The sequence below is a fragment of the Mustelus asterias genome, chromosome 6 (assembly GCF_964213995.1).
Source record: "Mustelus asterias chromosome 6, sMusAst1.hap1.1, whole genome shotgun sequence".
NCBI lineage: Eukaryota > Metazoa > Chordata > Chondrichthyes > Carcharhiniformes > Triakidae > Mustelus > Mustelus asterias.
In genome coordinates, this window is record NC_135806.1 from 85211217 (window position 1) to 85234255 (window position 23039).

A 23039-nucleotide genomic window follows, 5' to 3' on the forward strand; every position below is an offset into this window, starting at 1 on the left:
ATCAAAATGGTGGATGAAGATAGTCTAGTCGGTGTTGTATGGCTCGACTTTCAAAAGACGTTTGATAAATTACCACTCTGATGGGATTAAAAGAAAATTAGATTGCATGGATGATAGGAAATGAAAGGGTTGCTATTATGCAGGATAAAAAGCTGGTTGAAATGAGATAAGCAGAGTGGTGTTATTAATGGAGCTAGTAATTCATTTAACCTGTCTCCCCATTTTCTTGAGGATTCTGGCTTGATTGACATTGGGTCCTGCCTGCAGCACTATCAGCTTTGCTCACATTTATTCTGGTTAAAAGAATTACAGCATGCAGTCAGCATGCAGTCACGCCTAATGAAGCAATTCTGCACACGTATTTTGTAATACTGGGCCTAGGAATTCTTGGCCTCTGTACTTCATATGGAATGACCTAAGTGTAGTTTCACAGAGCTCTGTGTTGAAACTATTGCTTAGTCATCATTTTCACTAATGATGGAGAGGAACACTTAAATGGAACTGTTCTTAAATTTGCTGATGGTGCAAAAATATACACAGAATTAATAATTCAGACCATAGCAACAGCCTACAGGCTGAATTAAATGGTGTAAACACCTATATAATTGCAAATTGTTGTTGTTGATGTAACAGACTAATGTAGGCAAATGTAATGGTTGGGATTTGGAGGCTCCTAGCATGTTTATGCCCTGCAGGGGTACCTATTAAAATTAACAAATTAGAGTGGGTGACGTGGGATTAATATTCAATCTCTAATGAGAGATGCATATGCAATGGGAAGTGGCTATCGTGAAAACAAATAGGATTGTAGTTGTATTGCTAGAAGCATCAAGTAAAAATGAAGGCTTATGTTTTTAAGGCTCTGGTACATCCAGTGCAAATTCATTCAAAGCCCGTTGTTGAAGTGGGAAATTAGACACTAATCTTTTACTTAATACTAGACTAATTTACAGTATGCAGCATTACAAATGTCTGCCTCTTCCCTAATCAAACCCAGTGTCCTAGAAGTCTTTATTTATATGTGCCCATTACACTTAATCAATCAATGTTATTCACTCGTGTATCCTTAACTTGATAATCCAATTAACATACCATTAATAAATGCCTCTCTTTAAATTCATATTTTATAACACAGAAACAAAATTTCAAAATTGATGAAAAAAATATTTTTCTCTATTCTGTATAATCCCATCATAATACAAAACATTCCTATTCTTGGATGTCCAATAGTCTTTTTGCATAAGCATTTATTTTTGTAAATGAGGCAATTGGTGACACGAGTTGACCTATTTTATTTGGGAAAATTATTTTATTTCTAATTTCTCTTTTATACTAGCAAGATAAATCTTTGGGGTTGAATTTTATGAAGAGGTGGACTGCTTACACCCCTGAAATAAAGTTGGGTGGAAGACGACTTGCCCATGCAAACCCCTCCTTCAGCCATGACATGAAATAAACGGGCTAAATTCACTAACAGTGCAACTTCCACACTTCACTCGGGAAGAGGACCCATATTCTGGAGCTGTTAGCCAGTCTGGTCGGCAGCTCCATCGCTCCTGGCAGTGCCAGAGCTCAATAGTCGGCACTACTGGGGCTACAGCATGAGAGACAAAGAGGAATGTTACTGCCCCAAGAAGCAAAATCCCAGGGTATTAAGGCAAAGAGGAATTCTATAGCTTAAAGGGGGCGGGGGAGGCAGTGGAGTGCTAGGTTTTGCCAGACAGACGGCATAGGAGGAAGAAAGGTAGCATCTCGGTGGGTGCCACTGATGCGTACAGGCATCCCCGAAATGAGATGCCCCTTCCCTTCCTGCTCTTGTTCATGCAGGTCATGAAAAACCACCTGCCCAATCCCATCCAACTGCCCATGCCATCCACATTATAGCCTGGGCAGCATATTATTCAAGTCAATAGGCTTACTAATGAGCTTAAATGATCTTTAATTATTTATTTACATACATATGGCAGGCCCCTGATTTTGCCATCCTTCCAACTAGTCACACTCTCAACTTGCACCATAAAGATGTCTGAGAGTTTCCCTTAGTAGTACCAGTAGAAATTTACTAGATCTGCTTCCAGTTGAATACAACCTACTTTCAGCAAGACAGGCCTATTGGTAAAGATTTTACCCTTGATGCATCATTCAATCCATAAACATATTTGCTTTATTTACACAACTTTCCTTCTACATCAGCTGCCTCTTTCGGCGGTTTCAAAAAAACTCTACTCTGAACTTTTCTCCCTGCAAAAATGCAGCTTTTAAATGATCAACCTGCATTCTCAAGAATAGATGGTCAGCTGAGCTGAGAAACATTTCAGGATTACTTTTTCCACAATGAAGGAGTCAACTTTAACATCTTGATTTCCAGGGTTCTCTTTGAAACTCCAAGCTACTTGTCTCATTTTGGCCTTTTATATGCCTCATCTGGGAAGGACATTCTTCCTTACATAACTACATGTGTGATAAGGCTGGCTGTCCTCTATCTCACATTTCAGAGTAGACAACAAATTCTCTCACGGACCTATTGGTAAGGACTATAGCCCGTAACCATTTGAAGCAAATTTGTTACGCGGATTGTCCATGTAAGCGCAGTTGTCAACTTACAGTATTTTGGATGGCTAAGGTCTTATGAAGCATCCCATTGATCACCGTGTGATTTCTTTCACAGAGTCCAGTGCTGACAGAACATTCATCTGTGGTGTTCATGGCTTCACGACTTGTATTTTCATTTATGTCTCTCAACATGTCATTGACAACGTGTGCCCCCCCCCTCCCCCCCCCCCCCCCCCCCCCCCCCCCCCCCCATTGTCTGTCAGAAAATTAGCCAGTCCTCCCAGTCTGGTCACTATCCATTTTTCCATATTATCTACAACCACCCTTTTGTTCTTGTCATATATTACTGTAGAAAGATTGAACCTGGTTGCTATGTCTATAAAAGTGGAAAATTAAAATGTTTCTCCTCTTCTCCCACACCTTTCAATCCATGGCTACTACTTCATTAAAGACTCATGCCAATGAGAGACATGCAATGGGTCATGGTGACATCTTCCAATATCTTTTACATTTATGACATTTTTCACTAATCTCAATGCAATCAGGCAGAGTCAACATGGTTTTGTGGAAGGAAATCATGTTTGACTAATTTATTGGAGTTCTTTGAGCAAGTAAAGAACAATGTGGATAAAGGGGAACCTGCAATGTGATGGACTCATTTCAGAGTAGAAATGACAGGATATATCGGATAAATACGTGGCTGAAGAGATGGTGTCAGGGGGAGGGTTTCAGATTCCCGGGCATTGGGACCGGTTCTGGGGGAGGTGGGACCTGTACAAATTGGACAGGTTATACCTGGGCAGGACTGGGACTGATGTCCTAGGGGACTGTTTGCTAGAGCGGTTGGGGAGGGTTTAAACTAATGTGCCAGGGGGATGGGAACCTATGTAAGGAGTCAGAGAAGGAAGGAGCAAGGACAAAAACAAAAGGTAGAAAAGGGAATGAGAAAAATGATAGAGAGACCAAGGACAAAGTTCAAGCAGGGTTATAGAGAAAAATATGGGAGCAAGGCAAGCAATGTTAAAAAGACAAGCTTAAAGGCCCTGTGCCTTAATGCACAGAGCATTTGCAATAAAGTGGATGAACTAATCGCACAGATAGATGTAAACGTGTGCGATATAATTGGGATTACGGAGACATAACTGCAAGGTGACCAGGGGTGGGAATTGAATGTCCCAGCGTATTCAATATTTAGGGAGGACAGGCATAAAGGAAAAGATGGTGGAGTGGCACTGCTGGTTAAAGTGTTTGACAAAGTCGCACACAAATGATTATCGTGCTAGATTAAACCGTGTGGGATTGGGGGAAGTGTATTGAGATGGATAGAAAACTGGTTGGCAGAGAGGAAACAAAGAGTAGGAATTAATGGATGCTTTTCAAATTGGCAGGTAGTAACTAGTGGGGTGCCACAGGATCAGTGCTGGGACCTCAGCTATTCACAATATATATTAATGATTTGCATGACGGAACAAAATGTAACATGTCAAAGTTTGCAGATGATACCAAGTTGGGTGGGAGGATGAACTGTGAAGAGGATGCAGAGATCCTTCAGAATGATCTGGGTGAGTGGGCTAATCAATGGCAGATGCAGTATAATTTGGAGAAGTGTGATGTTATTCAGTTTGAAAAAAAACAAGAAGGCAAATTAATACCTGAATGGCTGTAAATTGGGAGAGGGGAGTGTGCAATGGAACTGGGTGTCCTTGTGCACCAGTCACTGAAGGTAAGCATGCAGGTGCAGCAGGCGGTAAAAAAGGCAAATGGCATGTTGACCTTCATTGTGAGAGGTTTCGAGTACAGGAGCAGGGATGTGTTGTTGCAATTATGCAGGGCCTTGGTGAGGCCACACCTAGAGTATAGTGTGCAGTTTTGGCCTCCTTTTCTGAACAAGCCAGCTCTTGTTCTCGAGTGCAGCGAAGGTTTACCAGGCTGATTCCAGGGATGGCGGGACTGACGTATGAGGAGAGATTGATTAGGTTAGGATTGTTTTCGTGGAGTTCAGACGAATGAGGGGGGATCTCATAGAGACTTACAAAATTCTAACAGGACTAGACAGGGTAGATGCAGGGAGGATATTCCCGATGGTGGGGGAGTCCAGAACCAGGGGTCACAGTCTGAGGATTCAGGGTAGGCCATTTAGGATGGAGGTGAGGAGACATTTCTTCACCCAAAGAGTGGTGAGCCTGTGGAATTCATTACCACAGGAAGTAGTTGATGCCAAAACATTGAATGTATTCAAGAGGCGACTGGATATAGCACTTGGGGCGAATGGGATCAAAGATTATGGGGTAAAAGCAGGATTAAGCTACTGAGTTGGACGATCAGCCAAGGCCATAATGAATGGCAGAGCAGACTCGAAGGACCAAATGGCCTCCTCCTCCTTCTATCTTCTATGTTTCTATGTACTTAGTTTTTCAGAAGGCATTAGACAAGGTGTCACATCAAAGATTACTATGCGAAATAAGATCTCGTGGTGTAAGGGGTAACACATTCGCATGGCTAGAAGATTGTTTAGCTAACAGGGAAACAGACGATAGGCATAAATGGGTCATTTTCAGGTTAGCAAGATGTGATGACTGATGTGTCACATGGATTAGTGCTGGGGCCTCAAATATTTGCAATTTGTATAAATGACTTGGATGAAGGGATTGAATGTATGGCTACTAAGTCTGCCAATGACACAAAGATATATAGGAAAGTAAGTTGTGAAGAGGACTTAAGGTAGCTACAGAGGGCCATAGATAGCCTGAGTGCGTGGAATATATTGTGGGAAGATGTGAACTTGTCTGCTTTGACAGAAAGAATAGAAAAATGGAATATTAATTAAATGAAGGGATATTGCAGAACTCTGAGGTACAGAGTTCACCAGATCAATGTGCTGCTTTTAGGTGGAAACCTAATAGGGCAGCCGTCAATTATCTCTAACTGTTACCAACCCAGCAATAAACCTCCCTGATTGGTGAGACATGTCATATCAATAACTATGTTTGACTGCATCCATTGAAGTCTATGGTTAATGTGTCGATTATCCTTTCTCACATACAACCGTCATTTAAAAAACGTCTCAATGGTTTTCCTGTTTTTCAGACGTCATCTCATTTTGAAATTGATTCAACAGCAAAATATTTTTATGCACGTGGGAAAAATAATGAGTTGGATTGTGAGATAATGACTATACTTGTCACACTCTGAAGTTATAGCCTGCCTTCACGGTGGAAAATTCGAAGCTCAGGCAGAGTCCACTGACAAGGCAAGCTGCAGTACTGGTGCTACAGTCACAATCTAACCGGGATACATAGAATCCCTACAGTGCAGAAAGAGGCCATTCAGCCCATCGAATCTGCACCAACAACAATCTCACCTTTATCCCCATAATCCCACATATTTACCCCATTGATCCCTCTAACCTACGCATCCCGGGACACTAAGGGGTAATTTAGCATGGCCAATGCACTTAACCCGCACATCTTTGGACTGTGGGAGGAAGCCAGAGCATCCGGAAACACGCACGCACGGGGAGAACATGCAAACTCCACATAGACAGTGACCCAAGCCAGGAATTGAACCCAGGTCCCTGGAGCTGTGAGGTAGCAGTGCTAACCACTGTGCCACCGTGCCGCCCACGGATTTACTGTACATTTAAAAATACACCTCTCACCCAACTCTAACCTTTCCTTTCATAAAGTGCTCGTAACTTGATTTGTAACAGACAATACTAAGCTTTTCCTCCACATTAAAAGTCCTCATTCTGGCTAGGTTTGAGAGGTCCCCATTGTCATACCACCTTCTACAAAATGTGCGCTATAAACAGAACATTCCGCGTCTTTTTAAACAGGATCACTGAACAACCCGTGTTATTTTTAACAGGATCACGTAACATCCTGTGTTATTTTTAACAGGATCACGGAACATCCCGTGTAATTTTTAACAGCATCACGGAACATCCCGTGTTATTTGTAACAGGATCACTGAACATCCCATGCTTCTTTGAACAAGATCAGTTTATAGGGCAGTGAGAATTTACCCAATTAATCATTTTCAACATCCCGTGACCCACCTTTGGGTTGCGACCCCCACTTTGAAAAAGTCTGTTCTAGAGAAGGGCACAACTGAGTTCAGGAATGATTTATCCTGATCTGAGGAATTGTAACCTTTTCCATTAATGTATCCAACAATAATGCTGAAACAGGAGGAATTCTCATTATTCATTACACTCTTCATTTTTGTCAAAATTCTTCAGGAACAGATTTAGTCAAGAAAGATATACTCATTAAATACCTGTACTACCTGGTTCAGTGATCTCTGTACCCTTGAAGAGTCTACTTTCCTAAGACAACAATATCAGGGGCATTTCCAAAAAGGATAACAGTCTCATTCATTGCCGTTTAGAAGAATTTCACGATCATGGAATCTACAGAGAAGGATTTTAACTTTCGGAGGTAGCATAATTATGGGTGTCCCTTGGCCAACATATCTGTACACTGTTCCCTCCAATTCAACTTTACATCTGCTTTGATACCTAGGTACTTGTAGATAGTAACTATTTCAGTATCCACATCATGAAACTTCACAGGAACAATATCATTAACTGACGTTACCCTAAATTCTATAATTGGTTCTTTCACCTTGTTTTCATTCAGTTGAAGATAATTATTATTGCATCATTTTATAGACTACTGCACCAAGTTCCTATAATTTATTTTGTTATTCCTTATGAGACCCACATGTACCACATCAGCTTACTCTAGGATCATTATGTGTCTGTGCTCTGATTAGCAATCATTAATGTAGAGGATGAAAAACAAAGATGAAAGAACACAGCCCTGAGGAGATTCAGTATTCATTAACATTGACTCTGAGCAAATGTGGGAGATTTGCACTCATTGGGTCCTGTTGTCCTGAGCAAGAGAGTAGGATTGACATAAAGGTTTTTCAATATTTCACTAAGTTTGAATTGTCACATGGCATTAAAAACTGAAGCGAAATTGTATCTACTGACTGTCCGAAAAAAAAATCTTTATTGTGTTCCATGTCTCATTTTGTTTCTGCTATTTTCATGGAAGGTTTCCGGCTTTGGGACTTTGACTGGGATTCCTTGTGTGGACTCTTCTCATGAAGCTTCCTTTGGAATTTGTTCTGCTGGTAGCATCATTAGCTTCCCCAGGCAAGCCTGGGTACTAGCGGGGATGTGATGTGGATGCTGATCCATTGCTCCCCATTGATTGCTAAACTTGCCAGCTCAACGTGGAATGCTGCTACTACCACCCTCCAAACCTTAGCGCTCGCACTCACACACTCAGTAGCAGAATTCTGTGCTAAAATGATTTTTAAAAATTCAGCCCACACAAGGTACGACTCAGGTCACAAAGACCGATCTGGAAAAACCCTCCCACACAGGACTTCAATGCAAATTCCACCTGGACAAATGAATGGGCATCACTGGACACGATAAGCAAATATCTGGTCTCAAACCCAATCCAACAGCTGCCTGGTTTCAACCTTCCTCGGAAAGAGTCTAGCGCCTTATATATGAAAAATGAATAAGGAATCTTCAGGTTGCATTTATTCTTTTATAGTCTGTTACAGTCCATGATATATTCCTCGTGATGTATTCCTCTTTCCATCTTCTGAAATCTATTTACGTCTGTCCAAGCCTCATAGCATCTAAAAGATTATTTCACTTGAGGTTTATTGTTTTGCTGAAGTTTAAATTGGGGGGGATGGAGGTGGTGGTGAGGAGAAGCATTAATTTTAAAAATTAAGAAATAATTAGTGAGTGAAATTAAGCACAATTGGATGGCAGGGTAGGTGATGTGGTTGCAGAATGTGAGGATTCGTGGACATCAGTACGGTCCATGTCTGCCATAATTATCTATGGCTCAGGAACTTCTGCTCAGAGTTAATGAGCTGGATGCTGAGCTACAGATACGGTGATGCATCAGGTGGGGGAAGTTACCTGGACACTTTGTTCCAGAAGTCACTCACATCCCTTCTGATTTGGTCAATCGTTAGAGATAGGAGGGTGTGACTGCAAGTGGAGCATTGAAAAGGCAGATGTGGAGGAGTGTCAACCTTTGCAATTATCCAACAGATTTGAGCTTCTTTCAGCTTGTATGGATAAGACTGGGGGCTGTAGGGTTGATGAGCAAGCTGACCATAGTACAGAGAGCCACAAAAGTAGGGTGAGTAAATGGGAAAGTAGTGATAGTAGGTGACAATATAGTCAGCAATAGACACAGTTCCCTGCAACCAAGGACAAGAGTCCAGAAGGCTATGTTGCCTGCTGGATACCAGGATTCGGGACTTCTGCTTTGGGCTAGGCAGGAGCTTGCAGTGGAAGGGAAATAACCTGGTTAGGTAGGTGCCAACGTAGGTCCACATTGGTGCCAGCAACATAGATAGGACTAGGAACAAGGTTCTGCTGGGGGCCAAATTGAAAAGCAGAATCTCACTAGATTATTACCTGAGCCATGAGCAAAGTGCATAGAGTAAATAAGGTTGGAGAGATGAAGATAAAGAATAAGATCAGGGAATTATATGCAAGGCTGATGGATTGGTGTTTGTAACAAATCTCTTCCACAAACTGTCGAAGTGCAGCAACCATATAAAACAGCACAATTAAATGAATCTGTGAAAAGTACGCTCATTATCAAACCTAAAACTTCTTGTGACTAGTACAATTCCCTCATGGATTCTCTCATGATTTATGGGGTACAGAGGAAAGTGGGAGCTGTATTATTAGGATGGTCTTTACCTCAACCATGCTGGAACCAGTTTTCTGGTGTGTCATGGAGCTAAGGTGGTGGAGAGGGCTTTAAACTAAGTAGTGGTTCAAGGGAGGAATCATGTGAGAGAGGATTTGGTAAATTAAAGAGAAAGGCAAAGGAAATTGTACAAGGTAACAATAAAAGTATTGACAATCTATTGACTCTGTCTACACTTCCCACTGCCTCGGAAAAGCAACCAGCATAATGAAGGACCCCACGTACCCCGGACATTCTTTCTTCCACCTTCTTCCGTCAGGAAAAAGAAACAAAAGTCTGAGGACATGTACCAACCGACTCAAGAACAGCTTCTTCCCTGCTGCCATCAGAGTTTTGAATGGACTGACCCCGTATTAAGTTGATCTTTCTCTACACCCTAGCTAGGACTGTAACATTACATTCTGCACTCTCTCCTTCTCTATGAATGGTATGCTTTGTATAGCGCGCAAGAAACAATACTTTTCACTGTATGCTAATACATGTGACAATAATAAATCAAATCACTGCTCCAACAACCAGCATTTCCACCTTCTTAACAAGAAGATATTAATTTTTAAAATTTTGAAGTTGGATGAATGATGTCTTTAAATAGCACCGGTGGGGGACCCCACACTCTGCTGAATGCATATTCTGCTGTTTGAGAGGCTGTTCACTGGAACTGTAGGGTGGAAAATGACATGTTAGGGGTTAAATCCGAGTTAGATGCTAACTAATGCCATGATCTGCCTACTCTACATTCTTGCTGCACACACCCATAAAGCCAGCACTAAAGACCCTCAGCAACATGGCTTTCAGCACAAGTCACACTGCAAGTGGGAGGGAGCATGCAGACCCCATCTTTCACCTATACAGGCACCCGGAGCACAGACACTGCCGGTGCTATAGAGGGTTATTTGCAGGCACCATATAAATTTTGCCTGATGTAAAGATTTTAAAATTTTCATCTCATTATATAATTTTGAAAATCCATGGAGCAGAAGCATCTAGAATATTGCATCACTACAGCTCCCCCAGTGGAACGGATACATTCTGACAAAGTAGATGCATTGCACAATGTGGATTCAACTCTGAGACATTCCAAACACAGGCTTTCAAATAAAATCTTTGTTGGTTTTTAAAAATCTGAAAGAAAAAGTCAGTGGCTCAATGTGTTCGTACGATTTAGAAATGTGATTTTTTTTTTGTTCTGTTTAAAACCTTATCTTGGGCGTTACAAATTTCAGTTACTGAAAAAAACTTGCAGCTGAACAAAAGCATTTTGAATGATTTATGGAAACTCAATGAAGAGCCAGGAATATATTCTCACTGTGAAATAGCAGCTATTGTGTTTGTCGAAGGCGTGGTAAGGAAACGTTAACATTGAATAGAGTTGTCACAGCACCATCTACAGGAGTAACAGCTATAGCAAATCTGGTATCTAATCTGTGTTTACCACAGTCCAACGCCGGCATCTCCACATCTAATTGCAATACAGTGGTATGAAATTATTTATGGTTAAATAGCAAATAACTTGGCAATTTGAGAAGTACAGAAATAGCATTTGGCAGGTCAGACTGAGGAGCTGGAAGTACAAAACTGAGGCACCACATTTTTCAGCAGGCAGGAGAATATAAATAGAGCATGACAAGGTTTACATAGACTTTTTCATTATAAATGTAGACATTGGGTGGAATCGCCCCGGAAATAGGCAAGGTCTGAAATCGGGCGGGAGAAGTGGGATTTGACCCGCTGCAGAGGCATGGGTTTCACGTCAGATCACCAGTGGGGTGGCCTCTGATTCACCCATCCGGCCATGACCACAGATCTCCGATAACCCAGGCACCATGTTTAAAGGGTGCCACTGCAGGAGCTAACAATCTCTAAGGGATGGAAAGGCTCTGGAAAATCATAGGTTCCAAAACGAGAAAACATGCTGCCCCCAAATTCAGTGACGTCTCTCGAGCATCTACTAGACAGAATAGTCACCCGGCGCCAATTCCTCCACTCCCACTCTGGGCAAAGAACCTCATCAATCCAGCATGAGAGATTGTGAAAGCAGTGATTTGATTTGATTTGATTTATTATTGTCACATGTATTAACATACAGTGAAAAACATTGTTTCTTGCACACCATACAGACAAAGCATGCCATTCATAGAGAAGGAAACGAGAGAGTGCAGAATGTAGTGTTACAGTCATAGCGAAGGTGTAGAGAAACATCAACTTAGTGCGAGGTAGTTCCATTGAAAAGCCTGATGACAGCAAGGAAGAAGCTGTTCTTGAGTCGGCTGGTAAATGACCTCAGACTTTTGTACCTTTTTCCCGACGGAAGAAGGTGGAAGAGAATATGTCCAGGGTGCATGAGGTCCTTAATTATGCTGGCTGCTTTTCCGAGGCAGCGGGAAGTATAGGTGGAGTAAATGGATGGGAGGCTGGTTTGCGTGATGGATTGGGCTTCGTTCATGACCTTTTGTAGTTTCTTGCAGTCTTGGGCAGTGGTGGTCAGCTTCCCAGTGCAGGAAGAAAATGAATGATCTCCTCTGTTCTGCCAGTCACCCTCCTCATCACTCTCAACTCTCACACTCAAACCTTGAGTAAAGGGCTTGACTTGTAGACACCCTTGGCTGCTTCCCAGACGTGCCTGTGAAAGAAAGGAGAGATCATTAAGCATGGCTGTGGACTGTGTAACAGGAGACATCCTTCACAGCTTAGTTGTCTGACGGATGTTTTAATGCAGGATCTTCACTTGGTTGAGCTCCGCTGACCTCACCGTCAGCACAGGAACGGTCCACATCCTTGCCAACCAGTTGGGTTATTTTCTTCTAAAGGTCCACAGGGATATCGCCCACTGCCAGCTCAAGGGACATCACTGGTCACACACTCACACACACCTTCATCTCCTCTGCAGGTTGTGTCCAATCCAGTCCATGGCACCACTCACCACCCACACATGTCAGGCCTCCTCCTCACCTGGCAGGCGTCCTGCTTACATTCTCTTCACCTGTCATCATGCAGGACAAGTCGACTCATAACCAGAGGGAGAGATCCTAGACTGGTGGTGGAATGCCCAAACTGAAGATCCTCACCAACCTTCAGAACAGAATAACCCAACTGGCCGGCGAGGATGTGGACCATTCCTGTGCTGATGGTGAGGTCAGCGGAGCTCAACCAAGTGAGGATCCTGCACTAAAACATCCATCAGACAGCCACACTGTGAGGGATGTCTCCTGCTCCGCAGTCCGCAGCCATGTGTAATGATCTCGCCTTTCTTTCACAGGCACATCTGGGAAGCAGCCAAGGGTGTCTACAAGTCAAGCCCTTTACTCAAGGCCCAAAGACACATCAGAAGATTAATTTGATGATACACTAATTGAAGTCCTGTCACAGCGCTCACCTACACCCTGCAGAGAGACACACTTTGGTGGGACCTAGTCCTTGAATGGCCTTGGGGTCACAAATTGCTGAGCACACTGCTCTGTCTGATCCACAGCAGGCGGTGGTAGGGACCTCCCAGGAGGCTGGCACTCGAGGACTACTGGAGGCCAAGAGTCTACTGGTTCCGAGTCAGTTGAGGAGTGTCTACACTTGGCTCTACCTCAGTTACTGGAGCTGCAAAGACAGGCTTGGAGAAATCGGGAAGTGATGTCTGCTACACTCCTCAGATTGCAGGGCACAATGGAGGAGTCTGTAAGCCTTCAGTCTGAGGTGATCATGCTGGCATGCCATCACATTGAGGTCAGCATTGGCGTTGGTCCAGGACATCAGTTTTACTACGCACTGCTGCAAGAGCCACAATTCATCACTGAGGCACTAGCTGGCATCTATCAGAGGGCTGTGGGGCATCTCAATCTCACTTCAGTTGCCTGTTGTCCTCAAGGGGTCCAACAGGGGCCCTTGGAAATCCATAGAGAGGAACAGCAACAGCGTGACACCTTAGGGCCATCCCCCCCACCCAGGTGACTCTCGGAGTATCTAGTGCCTCCCAATCCCCTCTTTCGAGATCACCAACATCCTGAGTAGGCTGCAACTGAAAGCAGCCTAGGGGTTCTCCAGACCTCTGCCCTCCGGGCCTCTGCCCTCCAGAAGACACCCACCAAGGTCATCAGTGACAACAAGGCATAGCAGTCAGCATGCTGCCTCCACCTTCGCCGTGGATGTTGGGAATGTGCCTAGACATAGCAGCAAGGTTAGGAAAGTCAAGAAGATGTTGCATAGCGTGGATATGGTTGTTAATCACTTGAATATAATGTTCACCAATGTAAATATACTCATCACGGCTCCTTGTCCAAGGCTCTTTGTTATAATGAGATGTGTTTGTGTCTTTCAGAAGTGAAACTTTGGTCCCTGCACAAAATGAATTTGCAAGGCGCAGTCCAGGGGCCTGTCCTCTGTGCAGTGCAGAACCCTCTGGTCACAGTGATTGTCCCATCCCAAAGTCATTGCCCACATCAGTGATGTCTGCACCACAATGTTGATTGTGTTCACTGCAAGAATATCATGCCCTGACATTATTGGGTCACATGATGGGGCTGCTCCCACCCTTCCCCCCTGCATTCTGGACAGATGTGGGTGTGATATGAAGGGGACAGGTGAATATTGACAGATGTGGGTGTGATATGAAGGGGACAGGTGATTATTGACAGATGTGGGTGTGATATGAAGGGGACAGGTGATTATTGATGGATGTGGGTGTGATATGAAGGGGACAGGTGATTATTGACGGATGTGGGTGTGATATGAAGGGGACAGGTGATTATTGACGGATGTGGGTGTGATATGAAGGGGACAGGTGATTATTGACGGATGTGGGTGTGATATGAAGGGGACAGGTGATTATTGACGGATGTGGGTGTGATATGAAGGGGACAGGTGATTATTGACGGATGTGGGTGTGATATGAAGGGGACAGGTGATTATTGACGGATGTGGGTGTGATATGAAGGGGACAGGTGACTTTGCTGAGAAAGGATCATGCACTTTAGAAATCCAGTTTCCCGCGGTATTCCGGCATGGTCTGCATGCAATGAGACTCTGCACAGAGTGTGAGTGCACTGACCTGTGCCAGACACCCAGTTGCTATCTTGTTCTCTCAGGAGAATCCTCACTGCATCTCATTATCATCCTTGCGGGATCTTGTAGCTATTAGGGCCTCACAACCATATCTGCATCTGGCCAGAGCAATGGCCACATCACCAACAGGGTTTCCAGAACCTCATCACGCTCCTCCACTTCCTCCTCAACGGAGGAGACGTACAGCGAGCAGCTCCTCCATCTCCTCATCATCCAGGACCTCCCCCATTTGCACTGTCAGGTTGTACAGTGCACAACGAGCCACAATGAGGCATGGCACCCTCTGAGGAGTGTATTGCAGTGCTCCACCAGATCAGTCAACGCACCAAAAACTCATTTTCAGGATTCCAATAATGTTCGCCATCAAAGTCTGGTTTGCAACATGAGCCTTGTACATTCTCTCAGCTGGAGTCTCAGGTCACTGCATGGGCATAATCAGCCAAATGCTCCATGGGTATTCCTTACCCCAAAGAGCCAGCTCTGAAAGTTCTGTGGATCCTGGAATATATCAGGGATCTGAGACCTGCTGAGAATGTATGCCCCGAACATCACCCAAGCACAACGTAACGCCATCCACGCTCTCAAGACCAACCGCAACATTGTCATCAAACCAGCAGACAAAGGAGGGGCCATCGTCATACTGAACAGAACGGATTACTGCAAAGAAGTGTACCGACAACTCAACAACGAGGAACACTACAGACAGTTACCTGCAGATCCGACCAAAGAACACACCCGTCAACTCAACACTCTGATCAAGACCTTTGATCCGGACCTTCAGAACACCCTCCGTGCTCTCATCCCACGTACTCCCCGCGTTGGAGATCTCTACTGCCTCCCGAAGATACACAAGGCAAACACACCCGGCCGTCCCATCGTATCGGGCAATGGGACCCTGTGCGAGAACCTCTCCGGCTATGTCGAGGGCATCCTGAAACCCATTGTACAAAGAACCCCCAGCTTTTGTCGCGACACGACGGACTTCCTACAGAAACTCGGCACACATGGAGCAGTTGAACCAGGAGCGCTCCTCGTCACAATGGATGTCTCGGCACTCTACACCAGCATCCCCCATGACGATGGCATTGCTGCAACGGCCTCAGTGCTCAGCGCCAACAACTGCCAGTTTCCAGATGCAATTTTACATCTCATCCGCTTCATCCTGGACCACAATATCTTCACCTTCAACAACCAGTTCTTCATCCAGACACACGGAACAGCCATGGGGACCAAATTTGCACCTCAATATGCCAACATCTTCATGCACAGGTTCGAACAAGACTTCTTCACCGCACGGGACCTTCAACCGATGCTATACACTAGATACATCGATGACATTTTCTTCCTTTGGACTCATGGTGAACAATCACTGAAACAACTCTATGATGACATCAACAAGTTCCATCCCACCATCAGGCTCACCATAGACTACTCTCCGGAATCGGTTGCATTCTTGGACACGCGCATCTCCATTAAGGACGGTCACCTCAGCACCTCACTGTACCGCAAGCCCACGGATAACCTCATGATGCTCCACTTCTCCAGCTTCCACCCTAAACACGTTAAAGAAGCCATCCCCTACGGACAAGCCCTCCGTATACACAGGATCTGCTCGGATGAGGAGGATCGCAACAGACACCTCCAGACGCTGAAAGATGCCCTCATAAGAACAGGATATGGCGCTAGACTCATTGATCAACAGTTCCAACGCGCCACAGCGAAAAACCGCACCGACCTCCTCAGAAGACAAACACGGGACACAGTGGACAGAGTACCCTTCGTTGTCCAGTACTTCCCCGGAGCGGAGAAGCTACGGCATCTCCTCCGGAGCCTTCAACATGTCATTGATGAAGACGAACATCTCGCCAAGGCCATCCCCACACCCCCACTTCTTGCCTTCAAACAACCGCACAACCTCAAACAGACCATTGTCCGCAGCAAACTACCCAGCCTTCAGGAGAACAGTGACCAAGACACCACACAACCCTGCCACAGCAACCTCTGCAAGACGTGCCGGACCATCGACACAGATGCCATCATCTCACGTGAGAACACCATCCACCAGGTACACGGTACATACTCTTGCAACTCGGCCAACGTTGTCTACCTGATACGCTGCAAGAAAGGATGTCCCGAGGCATGGTACATTGGGGAAACTATGCAGACGCTGCGACAACGGATGAATGAACACCGCTCGACAATCACCAGGCAAGACTGTTCTCTTCCTGTTGGGGAGCACTTCAGCGGTCACGGGCATTCGGCCTCTGATATTCGGGTAAGCGTTCTCCAAGGCGGCCTTCGCGACACACGACAGCGCAGAGTCGCTGAGCAGAAACTGATAGCCAAGTTCCGCACACACGCGGACGGCCTCAACCGGGATATTGGGTTTATGTCACACTATTTGTAACTCCCACAGTTGCGTGGACCTGCAGAGTTTCACTGGCTGTCTTGTCTGGAGACAATACACATCTTTTTAGCCTGTCTTGATGCTCTCTCCACTCCCATTGTTTTGTTTCTTAAAGACTTGATTAGTTGTAAGTATTCGCATTCCAACCATTATTCATGTAAATTGAGTCTGTGTCATTATAAGTTCTGTTTGTGAACAGAATTCCCACTCACCTGAAGAAGGGGCTCAGAGCCTCGAAAGCTTGTGTGGCTTTTGCTACCAAATAAACCTGTTGGACTTTAACCTGGTGTTGTTAAACTTCTTACTGAGAATGTATGAGCCATGGACATACCTGTGCATCGTGCACAAACCTGGATAATCCATTTGTTATGCTCGCAGATGAGCTGAGCATTGAGCAAGTGGAAGCCCTTGCAGTTCACATACTGGACCGATGGTTGCCACGGAGATCTTAGAGCCACGTGAGAGCAGTTACTGGCACCTTGCACCTGTGCAAAACCGCGAAGCCCAGTGCTCTTGATTCCTGGCTTGCCTAATCTCGATCAAAATTGACAAAATTGTGTTCCTTGGTGAAGATGCTGTCCATGACCACCTGGATACATTTGTGGGTGGAGGTTTGAGAGATCCAACGCAGGTCACCAATAGAGCTCTGGAAGGAGCCACTGCCATAGAAATTGAGCATCGCAGTCACTTTCAATACCACTGGCAGTGGATGCCCACTGAGTCTCTGAGTGCCAAATCCTGCAGCTGGTGGCATATGTGAGTAACATATTGGCTTTGATAATCACAGACTTTGGTGATGCTGGTTCTTGCTTGCAGGTAGATATTATCCTAGACTGCCTTCCAAGACTTTGTGGTTAGATTGAACCATGAGGTTTACTGCTCAAAACCTGAATGACTACAATGGAAGGGGTTCTGAGCACTTCCCTCAGTGACTGTTCTATGCCCACCAGGAGCAATCACAGGTACTAGTAGGATTTTGTGCTACTTGAATGGGCATAATTTCTGCCTTGCCTGCCTCTCCCATCCCACCTCACCTCAGCGCTGGAGCCCTTGCCCTGAGGACTCCCCTCAGTGCTATCTTGCCACAATCAGGGGTGTGGAAAATCATGGCCATTGACTTTTCTTATTGAAAATAGACATGATCACAGAAATGTAATTTTTATTCCATTAAAAGCCATGTCTCTGTTCACACTGCCTGTTGCTGCCAAATTTTGTGTCATGAGTTTTGTTTATTTATGTCATATCAGTTGTTGTAGTTAATCCTATGCTGACAATTTCTTCACACCTTTAAATTCTCTGGGACGATAACTTTCTGCCTTCCCAAGTAGGATTTGTCTAACTATGCGTCTTTCAATTTTTCCTACAGAAGTCTACCAAGGGGTCCGTTGTCTTGGATTACGTATTCAGACATGCAAACCTAATGGAGACAGACTACTTTGGTTTGCGCTATTGTGACAGAAGTCACCAAACGGTGAGTCATAGAAAACAGGTGAGATGACACTGAGGGTTCAAGGGAGGCAGCTGCTGTAATTTATAGTAAAAAAAACAACGGTAATTTTTGACAGAATTAAATATTTCAGCCGCTGCATTATCTTTCAACTTCATCTATGTGTTAAATGAGAAAATATTGCAGTTGAATAATTTAAACTTTTAGAACAATAGTAGCTTTGGAGCACAGACAGTATAACTGGTGCTATCAAGTTGCATCATCCTATGTGGTTGTCATTGAAACTGTCAGTTATACCTACTTGCCTTGGCTGGATGAGTTATCTTATCTCTTGATGTGGCACGGCAGGAATAATAAGCAACAAATTCAATATGAGCAGAGCGAAAAAAGACTTTCCCAACTGATTTCATTAATGTTAACATTGGATGTAGTAAAGTTTACATACCAAAATCTACCATCATCCCAACTGTGGGAGAAAGTGACAGAAAACAGTTGAATTGAGGTCCGGATATTTGATCAGCATTTTAAATTCCAGCACGGGTTCAAAGAACACAAAACACGACTCATTGAAAATATTTCTCTAATTGCCTCATATGTGCCTTAATCAATTTATTCTGTTTGTGGTGCTTCTACAGAAAATGTGGTTATCATTTCTAGAATATGAATTTTGTTACTTTATGTTTCATGAAGACTACTTTTTAAGGCATGACAACAACAAACCTATCTCATCGGCAGCTCATCAGTCTCATTGAAATGAGACGTGAGTTTCAATATCTTATATCAGGTCCCTCTGACTTCTTCACTCAGGTACAAGGATTGTATCCTGTGCCTTGCATCAGCTGGATTCATGGTCTTGGTGCTGTCTAGAGTTTCCAATCAGATTTCAGCCCCTGCCATACCAAAATAACTCTCATCAAAGTTCTAAATGACACTCTATGTCTTTGTCACAAAAGGGAAATTATCCCTCCTCTACTTCTCGACCTGTTTGCAGCCTTTGCCATGCTTGTTCATACCACCGTCCTGCACAACTTCTGCTCCGTCATCCAACTGAGTGACACTGCACTCGCTTAGTTCCATTCTTACCTTTGTAATCATAGTCAGAGAATCACCTACATTGGTTTCTCTTCCTACTCTCACACCATTATCTCTGGAGTCCCTCCAGGTATATCCTCAGACCTCTTCTACTTCTTGTGCATGCTGTCCTTCAGTGACATCATCCAAAAACAAAATACAATATCCGCTTCCACATATCGCTGATGACCCAGTTGTGTTTTACCACCACATCTCTCAACCCCTCCTCCACTCTCTCTAAATTGTCAGGTTGCTTGTCTGACATCCAATTCTGAATGAGCAGAAATTTCCTCTAATTGAAGGTCTCCTCCTGTTCCTGTTTCTTAGGTTCCTTTGAATACTGGGACATTTGAAGCCATTGAGTCTTTGAATCTCGCCATAACCTCTGCTCTCCAGCCGCTGACTCCATCCTTCTCTTTGGAATGTGTCAGATGCTGACCCAGATTGTTCACCACATTGGTGTCATGTTAGACCCCTCAATAAGCTTTCAACCACATGTCCGTGAAATCACTGATACCACTTATTTCCATCTCTGCCACATCGCCCGACTCTATCCCTGCCTCAGCTAATCTGCCTGCTGAAACCACTAGACTTGCTGATCAGGATAGCCTGGGAAGACCATGAGAAGGGAAAGGAAGAAAAGAATGAGTTAATTACCCACCCTCCCAATAAAGACCCTGAATCTATTTATATGCAAATGTAATACATGTTTCAAATCTAAATAGATCAGAATACATGATAATGCTGACAATGGGAGTTTTTGTTTCTTAAAAGCTTTCACACGTTACTGCTATGAAATGAATTTGACTTATTTCTGAATCTATTGTTACATTGCTGAATGAATCCATCTAAATGAGGCATACCTGATTTATTTTACACAGTATTGGCTGGATCCCACAAAAACACTTGCTGAACACAAAGACCTCATAAACAGTAAGTAATGCTTCAATCAATTCTTGCAACAAACATTTGCTCCTTTACCGTGCCAGTCAAAGTAGATTGACAGCTCAGGGACTGTTGCCCTTGTGTACTTTTTTAGCCTCTTTGCACCACATGACCAAAACAACGCAGATCATTTTGTGTTTTACACTCTCACAAATGAACTGATATGTTTGGGGTTCAATTACACGTGAAAAGTAGTACATCAGTCTTTTGGCAAACTTTTTATGACAAATTGGTTTATTGACCTGGGCCATTCAAATTCCTTCAATTGTTAGTGTTACATATTTGGACCTGCTGTAAATCTCAGAATCAGTGGCATGAGTTTCTGGATCAGACGTTAAACCAAGGCCCATTTGTTCTCGCAGGTGGATATAAAAGATCCAATGGAACACCAGGGGAGTTGTTGCCAATATTTACCCCTCAATCAACATCACAGAAACAGATTAGCAGGTCATTATCACCTTTTTGTCTGTGGGAGTTTGCTGTGCACAAATTGGTTGGTGTATTTTCTGCATGACAACAGTAACTGCGCTTCAGAAGTCCTTCATTGGATGTATAATGCTTTGGGATATTCCTATGTTGTGAAAGGTGCTGTATCAATTGAAGTCTTTTTCTCAAGCATTCTAAACATCTTTTGCGCAAGTTGCCGGTATCTGCTTTATTTCTGCTTGCAAATCAGGTGGTGATATCAGTATGTATCACTTCAATGTTGACTAAGCAATGAGATGCAGCCAGACATGAATTATTAAACGGCTGTGTTTCACAGAAGCAAACTGATAGAACCTCCATTCTGATCAATTCAATCTGTGCAATTTATTTGTAATATTGCAAAATAAACACTGCTCCACATCTATAAGATATCCTGATTGACTTGAACAACGTTTCAAACCACCCTTCAGCGTTTCCTATCACTCCAACGCAACAAAAAGCTTTTTCTCTTTAATAAACCTGATATTCTTCCATTTTCAAAAATTTCCAACCACTGCTGTTTTCTCTTCATCTCCTATCATCAAAGACTGCCCGAGTCATAGGGGGTGAAGTGGTTTTCCACTGCCTGACAAATTGATTATTATTTATATTCTAAACAGTAAGAATCACAGCACAAACTAATTATCATCTTAACTACCTCATGATTTTTTTAAAGTTGCATGAATACGCAACACTTTAACAGCACGGAGAGCGTCTTTTCCCAAGTCCCTTCGGTGAAAAAGTTGCCAAAAGGTTCAGAAGCATGACAGGATGTTTGGTGTTATATCACAGCTAACGTGGGTAAAATTGATGGCAATCAAGATGGGATTGGATGAGGAAAATCCTTCAGGACGTTTGATCTGATCCTTCTACAAAAACAACCTTCATAGCTTTTAATTACAGCAGCTCTGTGTTTATTTAATGAACGTCTGCCCTTGTCTCAATTTTCCCTCTTGACATCCTATCAATCCTCCATATGAACGAAATGCTTGCTGATCTGAGTCCTTCACGGACCAGAATCCTCGCTGTCTTCATAGAATCATCCTAGAATCCCTACAGTGCAGAAGGAAGCCATTCAGCCCATCGAGCCTGCACAGACAACAATCCCACCCTGGCCCTATCCCCGTAATCCACATATTTACCCCGCTAATCCCTCCAACCTATGCATCCCAGGACACTAGAATGAGAGAATATTAGGATTTAATTACTACTTTAGTTAGGAGTCTTTAGCCTCAAAAATATGTTGACCTGACCAGGGACGCAATATGGATTTCAAAGAAACTGAATTTTGGACAACTGGTGATCGGCGCAATACCTACTCAGACCTAACCCCGCACATCTTTGGACTGTGGGAGAAAACTGGAGCACTCGGAGGAAACCCGCGCAGACACGGGGAGAACCTGCAAACTCCACACAGACAGTGACCGCCTTGTCCTGGTTATCTCCAGGTATTTTTCTGGATTTGCTTTGTCTGTCCCCAGAAGTGTCTCAGACATATTTGAAGTGGTGAGATTTGATTTGGGCTGTATTGCGCTGATCACCAGTTGTCCAAAATTCAGTTTCTTTGAAATCCATATTGTGTCCCTGGTCAGGTCAACGTATTTTTGAGGCTAAAGACTACTAACTAAAGTAGTAATTAAATCCTAATATTCTCTCATTCTATCCTCTGATCAACTTGCCACATGCTTCATGCTTGGAATCTTATTTTTGCTTAAAAAGAGCAATGCTGGTCCATACTGATTTGGAATCTCATGTATTACATTCTGCTTTTCTGAAACAAGCCTTAAATGCGAGTTCACTGTATAACCACCACTAAGAATGAACAATACAGTAAACTTTCTGTTATCCAGCACCCGATCAATCAGAATTCTCATTATGAACTGGAATTCGGGGGTCAGGTCTGTTTTTTGATGGGACGTGTCAAATTCAGCGGTATTGCTTATTGGCAGCCTGTCCTCACTGTGGTCCCAGCCTCCCACTGCTCTCCCCTCTGTGCCACTCACTCAATTCACGCCCCCCCGCGCCTCTGAGACCACAATACCTATGTTATCATGCTGGAGCTTTCTTATTGGATGAAAACACACAACTCACTTTTCATCTTTAGCCTACGCACTTGATTAACCAACACCTCCCATTCCCAGAGCTTGCCGGATAACAGAGATTTTTAACTATCTAGTACAATGCATGATTCCAGTTCAAATGTAAGGAAACCTAAACGCTTTTGATCCTGCTTGGCTCTTTGCCCTATCGGGTGTCATGAATGTTGAGAATTAATTTGTTCATTGATTTTGAGCATCACTGACAAAACCAGGATTTTTTGTTCATTCCTAATGTCCCT

General features: G+C 43.7%; 1 protein-coding gene across 3 annotated transcripts in view; it reads left to right on the plus strand.

Moving 5' to 3' along the window:
* Positions 1-23039, plus strand: part of epb41l4a (erythrocyte membrane protein band 4.1 like 4A) — a 207352-nt gene that overhangs the window by 69240 nt on the left and 115073 nt on the right. For 2 of the 3 annotated variants that reach the window (XM_078214667.1, XM_078214668.1), the window contains exons 3-4: positions 18140-18244; positions 20173-20224. In XM_078214667.1, the coding sequence (XP_078070793.1) occupies positions 18140-18244; positions 20173-20224 (157 nt within the window). Of the gene's footprint in view, positions 1-18139; positions 18245-20172; positions 20225-20598; positions 20684-23039 lie in introns of those variants that run through there. The other variant, XM_078214669.1, reaches the window with a different exon arrangement.